Source organism: Talpa europaea (genome assembly GCF_964194135.1).
Source record: "Talpa europaea genome assembly, chromosome: X".
NCBI lineage: Eukaryota > Metazoa > Chordata > Mammalia > Eulipotyphla > Talpidae > Talpa > Talpa europaea.
Genome location: NC_140081.1, coordinates 63457164 through 63473294, shown reverse-complemented (window position 1 = coordinate 63473294; position 16131 = coordinate 63457164). Strand labels below are relative to the sequence as shown.

Below are 16131 nucleotides of genomic sequence, written 5' to 3'. Positions count from 1 at the left end.
GCACTGACTTCTCACCTGAGCTTTAAAGTCATGTTTAACTGTACACCTCACACTTAATAAATCCAGGACTGAACTACTTTCCACACTAATCTGTTTCCTCCTCTAGATGCAGTCTCATTTGGTGATAATACTAATGACTTATCCACCTATTCTCCAAACCTAGGAGTCATCACTGGCTTCTCCCTTAACAACTGTTTTATCACCACATTCCATTTAGCAAGTGGTGTCATATACCATTTCTTGTTTGTGCCATACCTATCACTGTACTAACCTAGTTATTTTATAATTGTCACTTTAAATATCTGAACCTCTAGCACCTGAAGCAGATGAGCATGGCAACTAAATAGCTAACAAATGGATGGATTACCTATTTCCTACTTTACTGCCAATTCCAAATTACCCTGGCTTAAATTTGTAGAGCCACCTTTGACTCCTTCATTTATCAATACTCAGTTTTTCTTGACATCACCCTAATTTCAGACTTACCTGGACTTATATGAGAGCCTTTACTGATATTCATTTTTTTTTCATCCAATCAACTAAATTAATCTTTCTTTCATGTCATTTTTCCTATTCAGATGTCTTGAATTTCAACTTCACTGCCTTTTGTAGTTGCTTTCCCATTTAATTCATTCTTTGTCTAAAATTATATTCCTGTCATTGCCATCAAAAAAGCTAATTTATGGGCAGGTCTGATGAGTGAGTGGGTGGGCTGAGAGTAGTGGGAGGCAGTGAGGATGAAAGAGAGGGGAAGAGGTAGAAAGTGACTTACAAATGGTCCTGAAAAAGGATTTGAAATCCAAATTCCAAGAGAGAGGCATTGTTGTGCTTTGATGGTTCTACATGAAACATAGTGTGTTAAGATCACAGTCAGTAAAATACTTTATATATTACAGTGGTTTGAATAAAAACAGGGTTGAATGAGTTCCAGAAAGCAGGGATCTCAAACTCGTGGACAACAATCTGCAGAAGAAGACAACTTTAAAAAACCAACGAGAAGCAACATGCAGAGAAGCAAGATGAGAGGGGCCTCCTCTGGAAAGAAGACAGCTGGTCCACAGCAGAAGAACCTTGAACCAGCTCTCCCGGGAAGATGGGGGGGTCGCTCTGCGGAGAACCCCCCTTCAGGATCCGTGAGGAAGACAAGAAAGAACAAGCAGAAGGCTCCTGGAAATGGCGGAGATGGCGGCAGTACCAGCGAGGCACCTCAGCCACCTCGGAAGAAAAGGGCCCGGGCAGACCCCACTGTGGAAAGTGAGGAGGCATTTAAGAATAGGATGGAAGTCAAAGTGAAGATTCCTGAAGAATTAAAACCATGGCTTGTTGAGGACTGGGACTTAGTTACCAGGCAGAAGCAGCTGTTCCAACTTCCTGCTAAGAAAAATGTGGATGCCATTCTTGAAGAGTATGCAAATTGCAAGAAGTCGCAGGGAAATGTCGATAATAAGGAATATGCAGTTAATGAAGTTGTGGCAGGAATAAAAGAATATTTCAATGTGATGTTGGGCACTCAGCTGCTCTACAAATTCGAGAGGCCCCAGTATGCCGAAATCCTCTTGGCTCACCCTGATGCACCGATGTCCCAGGTTTATGGAGCGCCGCACCTACTGAGATTATTTGTAAGAATCGGGGCAATGCTGGCGTATACGCCCCTTGATGAGAAAAGCCTTGCATTATTGTTGGGCTATTTGCATGATTTCCTAAAATATCTGGCCAAGAATGCTGCGTCTCTGTTTACTGCCAGTGATTACAAAGTGGCTTCTGCTGAGTACCACCGCAAAGCCCTGTGAGGGTCTATTGGCCACTCACTGTTATGTCTGGTATCTGTAAACACTCTTTTTGTTCTTAGTCTTTTTCTTGTATAATTGATGTTCTTTAAAATTGTTAATGTATAACAGGGCTTATGTTTCAGTTTGTTTTCTGTTTCGTTTTAAACAGAAAATAAAAGGAGTACGAGCTCCTTTCTCATTTCAAAGTTGCTACCAGTGTACGCAGTAATTAGACAAAGAAGAAACATTCAGTAGAATATTTTATTGCCTAGTTGACAACATTGCTTGAATGCTGGTGGTTCTATCCCTTTGACACTACACAGTTTTCTAATATGTGTTAATGCTACGTGACAAAATGCCCTGATTCCTAGTGCCAAAGGTTCAACTTAATGTATATACCCGAAAACCCATGCATTTGTGCTCTTTTTTTTTTTTATGGTGCTTGAAGTAAAACAGCCCATCCTCTGCAAGTCCATCTATGTTGTTCCTTAGGCATTCTATCTTTGCTCAAGTTGTTGAAGGATGGTGGTTTGTTTCATGGTTTTTGTATTTGAGTCTAATGCACGTTCTAACATGATAGAGGCAATGCATTATTGTGTAGCCACGGTTTTCTGGAGAAGTTGATATTTTAGGAATTGTATTTCAGATCTTAAATAAAATTTGTTTCTAAATTTCAAAGCAAGTAATTTGCAGTGTGCCTTTAATGTTACTGAGGCTGACGAGTCAGCAAGCTCAGGAAATATCTAGGTGGTATCAAATGAGAATTTGAACCCCGCTGGAAGAATTCCCTTCTCTGTTGGGCGAGGAAACATGGAGTAGGCCTGGCCTGTTCCCTCCTCTGCCCTGGGAGTTGCTTTTCAGTGGGATTGCATCTTCATGGTCTTGGAAGAACCAGTTTTGTTCCTGAGGCTCCTTGCCCCTATGAGTTGGGCTGGTATGATGGGGTGTTTCATGGGTACTTAACAGTCCCTTACACGTATATAGAGCACTGTTTGCTCTTTTCCACCAGGGGATGCTTGGGCGACCACCTTCAGTAGCGCTTCTATTAGAAATACTGGGAGATTTGGAGCCAGAATCGACAGCTTTCCCTGGTTCCCACACGGATTTCATTCCCTCTGATTTTATAATCCCTTGAACATGACATTTGGGAATCCTAGATTGAGAACCTCTGGGTGAGAGGGATGGTGTTGGATGCCTTTACTTACAAATCCATTTTATATGGAAATTTCACAGTCAGAACAACTTTTGTTTTGTGACAGTGTTTTCCACTTCTTGAAACAAAAAGAAAATCTTCCCGGGTTACTGTAGAAACTGGAAAACACAAAAAAATACGGAAATGAGAATCGCATAATCCTACTAGACCAGTTGGGGTCCCAGCAGATAACAAATATGGGACTCAAAAATGTATAATGTGAGGAAAGTTTAATAAAGAATTTTTTTCCAAGTTGTCAGCACAGAAATCGGGTCATGGTATTAGTTTGCTGGGGCTACCATGTCAAATTTTCACAGACTGGGTGGGTTAAACATCAGGAACTTTCTCATAATTCTGGAGGCTAGAAGTCTGAGATGAAGGTGTTCGCAGACTTCGTTTCTTCTCAGGCCTCTCAGCTTGTGGATGATGCCAACTTCTCCCTGTGACTTCACATGGCCTTTCATTCTGTACCTGTCTGTGTCCCAGTCTCCTCTTACAAGGATGCCAGTCAGGTTAGGGCCCATCCTGATGGTGTCACTTTTCCTTAATCGCCTCTGTAAAGATTATCCAAATACAATCACATTCTGAGATACTGGGGCTTAGGACTTCAACATATGAATTTGAAGGTGACCTGGTGTTGCTAACTCCAGGCAAGGAAGAGTAGGAGGAGGGAGCAGGGGAAGAGGGGAGAGGGTGGGGAGGGGTAGAGAAGGGAGCAGGCAGTGCTGGAATGATAGACAACTCTGGAAAAAGACACCTGGTAGAAATTGATCTTCAGGATGCAGTCAGCTCAGAGACCAACCTTGAAGAAAATTCAGCACAAGGAGGAGTCCTGGACCTTCCTCTTCCCTTCTCTTTCTCTCCTGCTGGGTTATTTCCCTTTGACCAAGCTGGAAGCTGATGGGCAAGGAAGGCCTTTGATAAAGTCTATTGGTAAGCCTGAGGGACACAAAACAGGGAGAAAAAGTGGATGGGGGTGGTGAGGGTGGGTGAGAGATTTCTAGCACACACTTGAAATAACTATAGTTCATACTTTGCCAATAAATTCTTAGAAGAATTGGATCCTTTGTGGGACTAGGCCTGGCCAACTAGATGAGTTCTTACAAAAAATGCTTTTGTCTAGAGGACAGTTTCTGAAATAGCTCATGGACTCCGGGAAACACTTCATAAGGGTTTGTTCCTGTTTGTTTTTTTAAAGGTTTTATTTTTGTGTAGAAGAACTGGGGTGTAGGGTTGAGGGGATGTGAGAGGATTCACTAGAGACTGAGTGGGGAGCAGAACAGGTGAATCTACTGAAACACACTGCTGAGGGGAGCAGCAGGCAAGACAGGACACATCTGCTGTGCCATGTGGGTCACCTCCCTGGCAGGGTATCAAACTCAGGCCACAGTGGAGGGACCGAGGGCTGAGGTGGTGGTGGTGGCCGTGGTAGCATTGAGACTGAGCCCCTAAGCCATCAGGTAGGCCCCTGTTTCCTTTGTTATTTAAACTTTGAATCAGACCTAGCAAACAGGTGGATCTTGGCTCATACCCTTGAGAAGGTTAGAAATACCATGTTTTAAGATTGCATTAAAGGAACATAATTTCTGGGATCTAAATGTAGTATGTTGGTGAGATGTCCACTAAAATTATTGGGGACTTCCCATCTCAGTTATACAAACATCCTGTGGTCTTTTTTTTTTTTTTAAGATTTATATAAGAGCTGGGTTGTAGGCCAGAGGTGCAGGGGGGTGGGGGAACACAGAGTGGGGAGCAGGACAGGCGGATCTAATGAAGTACACTGCTGAGGGGAGCAGCTGGGAGACAGGAGAGGTTTCCTGTGTCATGTGGGTTAGCTCCCTGGCTGGGGATCGAACTCATGAACTCTGTGCTGCAGTGGCTGCCGATAGCTTTATAGTGCTGACACTTTGTTGTGCCACCATGGAGGTCCATCCTGTGTTGTTTCTGTTTTGTTTTGTTTTTTTTTTTTTAAGATTGATTTATTTATACAAGAACCAGGGTACAGGCCAGATGCGCGGGAGGGTGAGAAGATTCACCAGAGACAGAGCGGGGAACAGACCAGGCAGACTGACTGAAATACACTGCTGAGGGGAGCAGCAGGCACGGCAGGAGAGGTCTGCTGCACCATGTGGGATTCTTGCCAGCCGGCCAGGATCAAACCCGTGCTGCAGAGGCTGCGGACAGCTGCAGAGCTCGGCGCTCAACCTGCTGCGCCCGAGGCCCCATCCTGTGGTGTTAAGTAGCACCAAAGCCTGAGGTCCCTAGACACTTAAAGGTTTTTAAAGATACCTTTAAGAATTGAAGAACTCTTTTGTCACCTTTTTTCTGATCCATTAATGCATTATGAAGGTAACACTTAGCTTTTTCTAGTATGTATTTTCTAGCATATATTTGAAAGTGTATAAACAACTATAGCAATTTAGTTTAGCTTGCTTGCTTATACAAATGTCAATTATCAGAAGTATTTTTTCTTTAAATGTATATACTTTTTCCCAAGATATAAAAATCTGCATAAGAATGAGGAAATTGAAGCTACTCTTGACTTCAAGTTAAATAACAATTCAGCAAAATCTAAAACATTAAAATAGAATATAATAATCTGGTCTAGACCCTTTGGAAAACAGTATGGAAGTTTCTCAAAATACTAAAAATGGATCTACCATATGACCCACCAATTCCACTCCGAGGTATCTACCAAAGAATACAAAAACAATAATTTGTAGGAATATATGCACTCCTAAGTTCTTTGCAGCCCTGTTTGTAATAGCTAAGTTATGGAAACAGCCTAAGTGCCCAAGGACAGAGGAGTGAATCAGAAAAATGTGTTATATATCACAGTGGAATACTACTCAGCTATTAAAAAGGAATGAAATGCCATTTGCAACAACATGGATGAGACTGGAGAGGATGATGCTAAGAGAAATAAAAGGAAAAAGACAAATACTAGATGGTCTCGCTTATATGTGGAATATAGAGAAACATAACAGGGTCAATCAAAACCAAACTAATAAACTCTTAACATCTCACTGCAAAACGGAGGCAACCAGAGGGGGAGGGTGGTGGGGTGTGAGAGGGGCATGGAAGGGACCCAGTGGAGCAGGGTGGAGAATTGTTGGGGCACTGGTGGTAGGCAAGGTGTGAAAGGTTTGAACCTATAACCCCTGTAGCAGATTCAAAGATGTTAACCTACTTTATCTCAGTAAGTAGAACTTGGGGGGGGGGAAGATGTAAATTCTAAAGAAATCTTGATCCTACAGAAGACAGGAAAAGAGAGGAGAGGATACAAAGAAAAAACATGGTAAATAGAAAACAATATAAAATGGTAAAATGCATATCTATAATGTGTTAATCACAATAATTGTAAATGGATTAAGCTCATTGAAAGATAAACCCTCAGATTGGATTTTTTCCAAGGCACAGAATCTAGTTTCGTGCTTTTTCTCAGAAGTGCTCTTATAATTATCCAGAAAAGTTAAAAATAAAAGGATGGCAGGACACATACCAGGCAAATACTAAGCAAAAGAAGGCTGGTGTAGCAAAATTAATGCAAAAATATTAGCATTTAGTAATAGAAGCAAGGCACAATATATACCTTTAAAATTAAATTTTTTCCAGCCCCCATGCTACTCACTTTGTAGAGCCCCTGCTTGTCATTTTAAATCACAAACGGTTTCAGTGATTAGAACCCCCAGCTCCAAATAATGAAAGACTCTGAACTCTGTTTAGAGTGAAGCTTCTTTCCACCCCAGCACCAATTTCTAGTGGGCCTCCCACTTTGAGGGGAAGAGATGTGCAGGGTTTCTTTTTTCCCACCCTTCCCAGCTTTCTAATTGTGACTTCAGGGGTTAAAGGGGCCTGGGGTTAAAGGAAGGGTGTAAGCAGAAAGTTTGCGACTGGCTGTGAAGTAAGTTAGCTTCATGCTTTCTGGGTCTAGCTGATATTTAAAGCTGACTCATCATCTCAGGCTCCCCTAGTGCAACCTCTGTGTCAAGAGCAAAACATTCTATTGCTATTTCCCCTTCAAGCTCTGGGATTAACAGTAGTCCATTCCTGTTTCTCTGGTGGTATCCATAGCATGCCCAAACAGTTCTCTTTGGCAGGCCTCTCAAGCACTTTGTTCTCCTGCAGGACCCACTTCTTTTTTTTTTTTTTTTAAGATTTATTTATTTATTTATACAAGCACTGGGTACAGTCAGAAGCGCGGGAGGGTGAGAGAATTCACCAGAGCCAGAGCGGGGAGCAGAGCAGGCAGAAGGACCGAAGCACACTGCTGAGGGGAGCAGCAGGCGGCAGGAGAGGTCTGCGCGCCATGTGGGACCCTCCTCTGGTGGCCGGGGAGCAGCCGGGGATCGAACTGGCGCTGCAGAGGCTGAGAGCAGCTTCGCAACCCAGCGCTCAACCGCTGCGCCACCGGGGAGTCCCGTAGGGCCCACTTCTGGTACATGAGAACCATTAATGTATATTTTGCCCCCAAGAAATTGGGAATACAGACACCCCAATACAGCCGCTTCTCATTTGCTCCCACCATCACCACAGCCACATTCTCTAGCCCACGAGATTTCTCATGTTTTAATCAGATCTCATTTCACTGTGTCTCCAAACTCCAAAAGCTACATATCAAGCTGCAAAGGGCCCAGGTAAAGCCTTCAGGTGCAAGGGGAAACCACTCCAACTCTCCCCTTCTTTGGAAACCCATTACAAAGAAATCCTCACAATTTCCTTCTCCATATTGACTCTCTTGACCCTTTTAATATTTGTATGTTTGAGAGCTGCTTGGTTATTTCCTTTGAAAACCTAGCTTTAGAATGTCATGTCTGTTGTATCTTGGTGCATAAGAGGAAAATTCCCATTTAGCATCCTGTCATGCAAATTTAAATCAACCAATCCCCCAGTTCTGGAAGATCACCATCTAAAGTTAAAAAAAAAAAAAAAAAGTAAAGGTAGGGTATGGGCTTTGAAGTGTGACAAACCTAGGTTAGGAATGCAAGCTCTGCAATTTTCTAGATTCAGAATCTTAGAAAACTCTACAAGTTGTTCCTTCTTCGTTTAAGGGAAGTGGTGCTACCTACCTCAGGATTGTCACTGGGATTAAAGAACCAACCCAAAGCATCTTAGTAGGGTCAAATGTTGGTTTCCTTACCATCTTGCCCTTTTTCCTTCCTTGTAAAGCATACTTTAGACACACTCACCAGTAAAGAGCGTTTGCTAATGTAACAAGAAGAGGAAACAGGTATGATCTTCATTGCCATTTCTGTAATCCAGAATAAGTCATCTGATGGATATAGTCTAGGAAAAAGATCAGTATTATCGAGCCTGTCATTTTTGGAGTTACCTATCCAGTGGAATTGAAGGGAGGTGACACAATCAGCATGCCATTGTAACTAGTTTATGTGTTTTCCTAAAACTTAATTTTAGCTTCTTAGTTAAAAATGAACAAAACATATTTACTTAAAGCTCCAGAACTTTAAGAGTTCTAGTGTCAAACTCATCAGTAACTATAGGACCTGGAAAGACCCTTCCCCTCCTCTGACTTCATCTATCAAAGATGATAAAATAACTGATATTGGAGCCTCCCTGGTGGCAAAGGGGTTTAAGCTGCAGCGCTGTCAAGCTATTACCAGCCACTGCAGCAGGAGCTCCATCCCCAGCCAGGGAGGTGACCCACATGTCTCAGCAGACCTCTCCTGTCTCACCCACTGTTCCCCTCAGCAGTGTATTTCAGTCAGTCCACCTATTCTGTCCCACACTCTGTCTCTGGTGAATCCTCTCACCCCCACCCCACCCCCCACAAGCACATTTGGCCTATACCCCAGTTCTTTTTTTTTTTTTTAAAGATTTATTTTTATGCAAGAGCTGGGGTACAGGCCAGAGGCGCCAGAAGGTGAGAGGATTCACCAGAGACAGATCAGGGAGCAGAACAGGCGGATGGCAGAAATACACTGCTGAGGGGAGCAGCAGGCGCAACAGGAGAGGTCTGCTGCACATACGGGATTTTCGCCAGCCGGCGGGGATTGAACCCGTACTGCAGAGGCTGCGGACAACTTCACAGCGCGGCGCTTAACCCGCTGTGCCACCAGGGAGGCCCAACACCCCAGTTCTTATATGCATAAATAAATAAAAATAAATCTTAAAAAATGGCAAAATAGCTAATATTATTTAACATATGTGGGACACTACCTGCCTGTATAATAATTTATATAAAACTCATGACAACCCTAAAAGGAAATCTATTTTAGATTTCCTATTGTAGAGAAGGGGCACAGAGGCCGAAGACAGATAAAAGTGGGAGACTTGGGAGTTAAACCCAGTTAGTCTAACATTTTTTATTTATATATTTTTTACCTCAGTCTTCATTTTTGTACAATGTGTGCTTCCTCCTCTCAGGTGTAGTCCCCATAGAATTCCCACCACCAATTCACCCGTGCACCATCACCGTAGTCCCTTGTGCTCTTCCCTCTCCTGTTTTGATCCCTCTCCCTCCCCCTGCCCTGCAGAATGTCCCTGGTTTATAGTTGCCTGTTAGTTTTGGTTTTTTATTTATTATAATTATTTTTTTCCTGATACTGTGTTCGGTTCCCCTATATTCCTGCTGTAAGTGAAACCATCCAATATTTTTCTTTTTCCTTCTGGCTTATTTCACTGAGCATAATCCCTTCCAGCTCCATCCATGTTGCTGCAAATGGCATGAGTTTATCATTTTTGATTGATGAATAATATTCAGTTGTGTTTATATACCATATCTTCTTGATCCAGTCATCTGTTTTTGGGCATTTGGGTTTCCATATCTTACCTACTGTAAATAGTGCTGCAATAAACATAGGAGTACAGGTTTCCTTTCAAATTACTGTTTTTGTGTCCTTTGGGTAGAATCCTAGGAGTGGAATTGCTGGGTCATATGGAATCTCCATTTTTAGTTGTCTGAGGAACCTCCACATAGTTCTCCTTAGTGGTTGGACCAGGTTGCACATCCACCAGCAGTGCAGGAGAGTTCCTTTTTCTCCAGATCCTCGCCAACATCTGTTGTTGCTAGTTTTTTTAGTATGTGCCATTCTCACTGATGTAAGGTGGTATCTCATTGTGGTTGTGATTTGCATTTCTCTGATTATAAGTGATATTGAACATTTTTTCATATGCCTATCGGCCATTTGCATTTCCTCTTTGGAGAAGTGTCTTTTTAGCGCTTCTGCCCATTTTCTGACTTGATTGTTTACTTTGTGTTCTTGAGTCATGTGAGCTCTTTATAGATCTTTGTGATCAGTCCCTTATCAGTTGAATGGAGTGCAAATATTTTCTCCCAATCAGTGGGGTGTCTCTGTTTTGGTTAATGTCTCTTGCTGTACAGAAGCTTTTCAGTTTGATGTACTCCCAGCTGTTTATCTTTTCTTTCACTTTCTTTGCTTTAGGGAATGAGCCTTTAAAGATGTTACTGAGATGTATGTCATGTAGTGTTTTGCCTGTATTTTCTTGTATATATTTTATGGTTTCCGGTATTATGTTCAATTCTTTATCCATTTTGAGTTGGTTTTTGTTTTTTGTGCATGGTGTGAGGTAGAAGTCTAGTTTCATTCTTTTGCATGTAGTGATCTAGTTTTCCCAGTACCATTTATTGAACAAACTGTCCATGTTTCATTGTATGTTCTTTGCTCCTTTACCAAAGATTAGTTGTCTGTATATGAGTGGCTTTATTTCTGGGTTTTTTATTTGATTCCATTGGTCTGTGTATCTGTTTAGTCTAACTTTTAACTATTATATTATATTGCCTCTCTGGAAAATAAGTTATTTAAAAAATGTGAAATTTGAGATTTTATCTGTGAATGCACCCTGATTCCATATCATTTCTGGCTCTCATAGAAGCAGGTACCAAGACAAGATCAGACATACAAGAGATTTATTGGGGAAATATCTATGACAGATAAAGGGAGAAGGTGCAGGAGGAGATGGGGTAAGCCTTCAGACAGTGATGTATGTCTCACACCTGTAAAAGGAGACAGGAAAGGAAGTAGAATCAGGCAGAAAGAGTCTCAGACTGGGCCTCCCTGGTGGTGCAGGGGTTAAGACACAACCTGTGAAGCAATCCGCAGCCACTGCAGCATGAGTTCTATTCCCGGCTAGCCAGGGAGAAACCCACATGGCGGGACAGAACTCTCCTGTCTCACCCACTGCTACCCTCAGCAGTATACTTTGGTCCGTCTGCCTGTTCTGTTTTCCACTCTGTCTCTGGTGAATTCTCTCACCCTCCCATGCATCTCTGGCCTGTACCCCAATTCTTGTATAAAAATAAATAAATCTTTTTTTTAAAAAAGCCTCAGACTGCAGTGCAATGAAAAAGTAGACACCAGGCCAATGGAGAGTCCCAGCAGGACTAAAGGGGTCCTGAAATGAGCACAAATGCCCCAGCTCTAGCCACCCAGCTGCACAGCCATGGTATGGGAGCAGTCCAGGGCAAGTGTGCCTTTATCGTAAAGGTCAGGGGAGCTCCAAAGGTTCTTTTGAGAAAATATCTGAAAGATGTGACTCCATGGCCTCCACAGTCCCAGTGACCTGAACCTGAGACTCTACGCCACCTCACCAGAGGGGTTCTGCTTTTTTTTTTTTAAAAGGATTTATTTATTTATGTATACAAGAACTGGGGTATAAACCAGAGTTGTGGGGGGTGAGAGAATTCACCAGAAAGAGTGGGGAACAAAAACAGAGAGATAGAGCAAAGTACACTTCTGAGGAGAGTAGCAGACGAGGCAGGAGAGGTCTGCTGCACCATGTGGGTTACTCCCTGGCCGGGGATCGAACTCTGCAATAGCTGGTGATAGCTTGATAGCACTGTCTTTAAGCCCTGCACCACCAGGGTGGGGTTCTACTCTTGCTGTCTCCTAAGAGGTAGGGCATCCTGGTTGCTGAGGGCCCTTTCCAAGGTCCTGGACCCTCAATGATTTCTGCTTTGGAACATAATTCCTACTCTGCAGGTCCCTTCTTGGACAAGTGATTGGGATGCCTTCTGTGGGCACAGAGGTAGTGAGGACTTACCTGAAGTCTAGTCCCATGGAGGGGACTACTTCCCTGGACTCTGAAAGAAGGGCCAGCTCCATCTGTTCAGCCCCAAGTTACCTGATCAGGCCCAGGTCAGACATCTGCTTGCTCAGAGACTATCCCAATCATGGTTTTGTTAGGAACCCCTGTGTGTTATGTCCCCCCCAAGAAGGGCTGCCCCAGAGAGAAAGGGAAAAGGAGGGGAAGGCAAAGTGCTCTGACCTACAGTGAGGACAGTCGTCATCCTCCAGGTATGTATGTCAGGACAGGTCGGGCCATCACTTAGGAGGGTCTGGTGCCTGCTGCAGGCTGGAGCAGAGAAGCCAAAGTCAGAGCCTCCTGGAGAGGAGTGGGTCTTGGGGGAGCCCCTCTACATCCTTCCTGGGTGGCACCCTTCTGGGCGCCAGGCTGATAGATCCATCCTGTCTTGTCTAACTGGCATAGGGTGCCCCTGGACCCACATCTCACTCCAGGTGGAAAACAGTACAAACAGTACCCACCAGGCCATTTCATCCTTGAAGAAAGGACTGGAGATATGAAGATCCTCCAAAATGGCATCACAGAAAACAAAGAGCCAAGAGCACATGCATTCTTGCTTTGCTTCACAGGAGCCTAATTTTCTTATATTACACTTGTCACTTTTCCCTTAAAATTTTTAAATTTGTTGTGTGTGTGTATTTTGGAAAGGCATCCCCCCTTGAGGTCTTAGGAATATTTTTTTAAGAAGTGGGGTACAGGCCAGAGTCACAGGGAGTGAAAAGATTCACCAGAGACAGTGGGGAGCGGAACAGGCAGATGTACCGAAATACACTGCTGAGGGGAGCAGCAAGCAAGACAGGAGAGGTCTGCTGTGCCATGTGTGTTGCTCCCCAGCCGGCCAGGGATTGAACTCGCGCCACAAAGGCCACGGACATCTTCACAGTGCTGTGTTCAACCCCCTGCGCCACGGAGGCCCAGGAATATTTTCTTACAGTTTCTTTTTCTCTCTTAATAGTTCACACACACAGACTGTACTTTCTAGTCCCATATCCCTGCCCCAAGCCCCTTGCTGTTAGGTGAGACCATGTGACTAGTTTGGGCCAATCAGCCAGGCACTGTATTGACTTACATCACTTCTAAAGTTACCTTGGAAGAATGGGTGACAGAACTCTGTGACAATCTCCCCTTGCTACTGTGGCCAGCAACATCAGAGATACAGCTAACCTTCTAGTATGTTATGTCAAGAATTTTCCCTACAAAAGAGGAATGGATAAAAATAATCCACAGTACTTCTTTTGAAACTCCATTATCTCCCCTGAACAAACACATAAACACGCACACGCGCGTGCACACACACACACACACACAGAGAGAGAGCAAGAGAGAGAGAGAGAGAAATAGGGAATAATAGTAGGGAATAATAGTCCTGGAAATGGATGGTTCTGGTGTGACATAAGCCCCACAGGACTTGCACTGGGTCCCAGTATCCACTTTCCTTCCTGTGGTTGGCAGGTGACTCCCACCCTCACAATGACTTGAAGGTATCACAGGCATATTCCACCTGCTCTTCCTCCTATTTTCCAGTTCAGAGGCCAGCCTGCTTTCAGTGCATTAAGGAGCTGGTACCCAAAACTGCAATGCCATGCCCTCCCCTGAACCCACCATTTTTCGCCCCCGAATGGGCCAGAGCAATGGCACGAAAGGGGTATAGGCAATGCAGGCCTGGTCCTGCCTTGGTGTTTGCCCTAGACTTTGCATAGCCTCTGCCCTCGGGGAAGTCTCCTCCTGGGTCTAGCATCTGAAAGTGTGCCCTTTTGATCCAAAGTAACAGAGATGGTGCTAAGGTGGGAAAGAGGACTTGGACTACACAGTGATATAAATTCACATCAGCCCTTTGTCCAGCAAGGCCTGGACAAAGTGAGCTGAGGCCCCAATTAACCCAACAGCACTGCAGCAGGGGCTGGATGGTCCCTCCCAGCCCAACTCTACCCCCCCAAACCCACTTAACACTATTAATCCTTTCCTTCTTTGCCAGAAACATGAAAAGCATATCATCCCCCTGGGATTTCTATTTGCCTTTTTCAGATTATCAGGGAGGATCAGCCCCTTGGGGTTAATAGATCATGTCCCCTTTTCTCCTTCCGAGACTCTCCACTACACTTCCCCCAAGACCCTAAGATTTACTGTTTCTTTTGCAGTCCTGTCCAAGCATTGACACTGGACTTTGGAAGTGAAGCTGGAAGTGAGAGAGAGTTTTTTAGTAGCTCTTTTTAATATTTGTCAGCTCTGTTTCTTATGCTGATCATTTAGCAATTGCTGATAGCAGTTTATTACTATCAGCCTACATCCCGTTATGAAAAAATACAAAAGAACTATCTATTGTCACTTGGGAAGCCGGAAGTGAATTCAATTTGGGAGGGAGGCAATAAACAAATAACCTAGCCACCTGTTTTTACTGCTCAGTGACTACAAATATAGATTCTCCAGACAGTTGCTTTTTTTGAAGTTTGAAATACACAGAGCAGCTGGAGGCTCCTGTTTGTGTGTATGTGCGGGGGCTTACCATGAAATCAAACTCTGAGGTCACATAATCTTACACTTAGGAGAACATGGAGGAACTTCTGGTCTTCAAAATTATTAACTCAGCATTCACAATTGCTCTATTTTCTAGTTCCCTATCCCCTTCACATCCTACTATCCCTCTCCAATTGCAACCAAAACTTTACTGCTATTTCTTACCCATCAAAGATAGTTCTAGGTTGTGGGGCCTGAAACTTAGAGTTTGGGGGACAGTCTTTAATAAAAATGATAGTAAAAAGGTATGGGTAGTGCAGGCAGTGACCGAAGTTAATATTCATGTTAGCTGTTAGTATTCATGTTAGCTGTTAAGTTAATGTTTATGAGAAAAGAAGTCACAACAAATTATAGCATTTGAACAGCTGACATAGATAAAACATCCCAATTTCCAGGCAAATAACATTTTTATTAATTTATTAATTAACTGCCTCACACATTTCTATGATTTTTTCCCCCACGTTTTTTGATCCTCTCTTCAAATGCTTTGATCCTCTCTTCATATGACATTTTTGTAATACAATTTTTCCTAGAGAAAATGTAGAGAATCCAATCTTTCCTTTGCACTGTTAATAATTTTTATTACTATTGATAAATTTCAACTTTACAAATCATTATTAGTGATGGGTAAATTTTCAGTATTGTCAAATAGGAGACAAGTTTCTTTCTTACATGGGCTTAAGATTTAAAGGTTCTTTTGGGTGTAGATTTTTTTTTTTAAAGATGTATTTATTTATACAAGCACTGGGCACAGTCAGAAGCGTGGGAGGGTGAGAGAATTCACCAGAGCCAGAGTGGGGAACAGAACAGGCAGACTGACGAAATACACTGCTGAGGGGAGCAGCGGGCGGCAGGAGAGGTCTGCGCTCCATGTGGGACCCTCACCGGAGGCCGGGGAATGAACCAGTGCTGCAGAGGCTGCAGGCAGCCTTACAGCCCAGTGCTCAACCGCTGCGCCAGCAGGGGAGGCCCTGGGTGTAGATTCTTAAGGAATCTGAATGACACAAACTAGTTTGATGTCAATGTCCTCATTATATAGTGTATTTTGAGTTTTATAGTATCTTAGTCAATGTCAGTATTTATGCCAAATCGCCAAGAAATTAATCAAGCCTGTGGCTACCACTCCCCTATTTCACATTCATGTGAAAAGACACAGCTTGATGCAAACATTCTATTAACATATCTACCTCACAGTTATAATATCATGTAAGCCGCCACTGAGCTCTGGCCACACCATAGTGACATCTAGACAAGGGAATAAAATTTTCCCTCTACCTTTCTAGGTTCTTGACTGAGAACCCCTGTAATAAAAGATTAACAGAAGAAAAGCCAACAGAAATTTAATAACATGTAAACTGAGTAACACCTGGAAATGGCCCAAACCATCACCTTAAATACTATCTTCAGCTAAAGAAAAAAAGAAAGATGTTGGGGCCTCCCCAGTGGCGCAGTGGTTGAGCGCTGGGTTGCAAAGTTGCCCGCAGCCTCTGCAGTGTTGGTTCGATCCCCCACCACCGGTTGAGGGTCCCACATGGCGGGTGAGGGTCCCACATGGCACGCAGACCTCTCCTGCCGCCCGCTGCTCCCCTCAGC

The 16131-nt window shown here is 43.5% G+C and overlaps 1 protein-coding gene across 1 annotated transcript; it reads left to right on the top strand.

Moving 5' to 3' along the window:
- Positions 1 to 920: 920 nt before the first annotated feature.
- On the top strand, positions 921 to 1790 carry MORF4L2 (mortality factor 4 like 2; the record flags this gene model as incomplete). The annotated part of the gene is made up of 1 exon (XM_084258778.1): positions 921 to 1790. One exon carries the CDS (start codon positions 921 to 923, stop codon positions 1788 to 1790), a length of 870 nt encoding a protein of 289 aa, XP_084114904.1.
- Positions 1791 to 16131: the final 14341 nt, after the last annotated feature.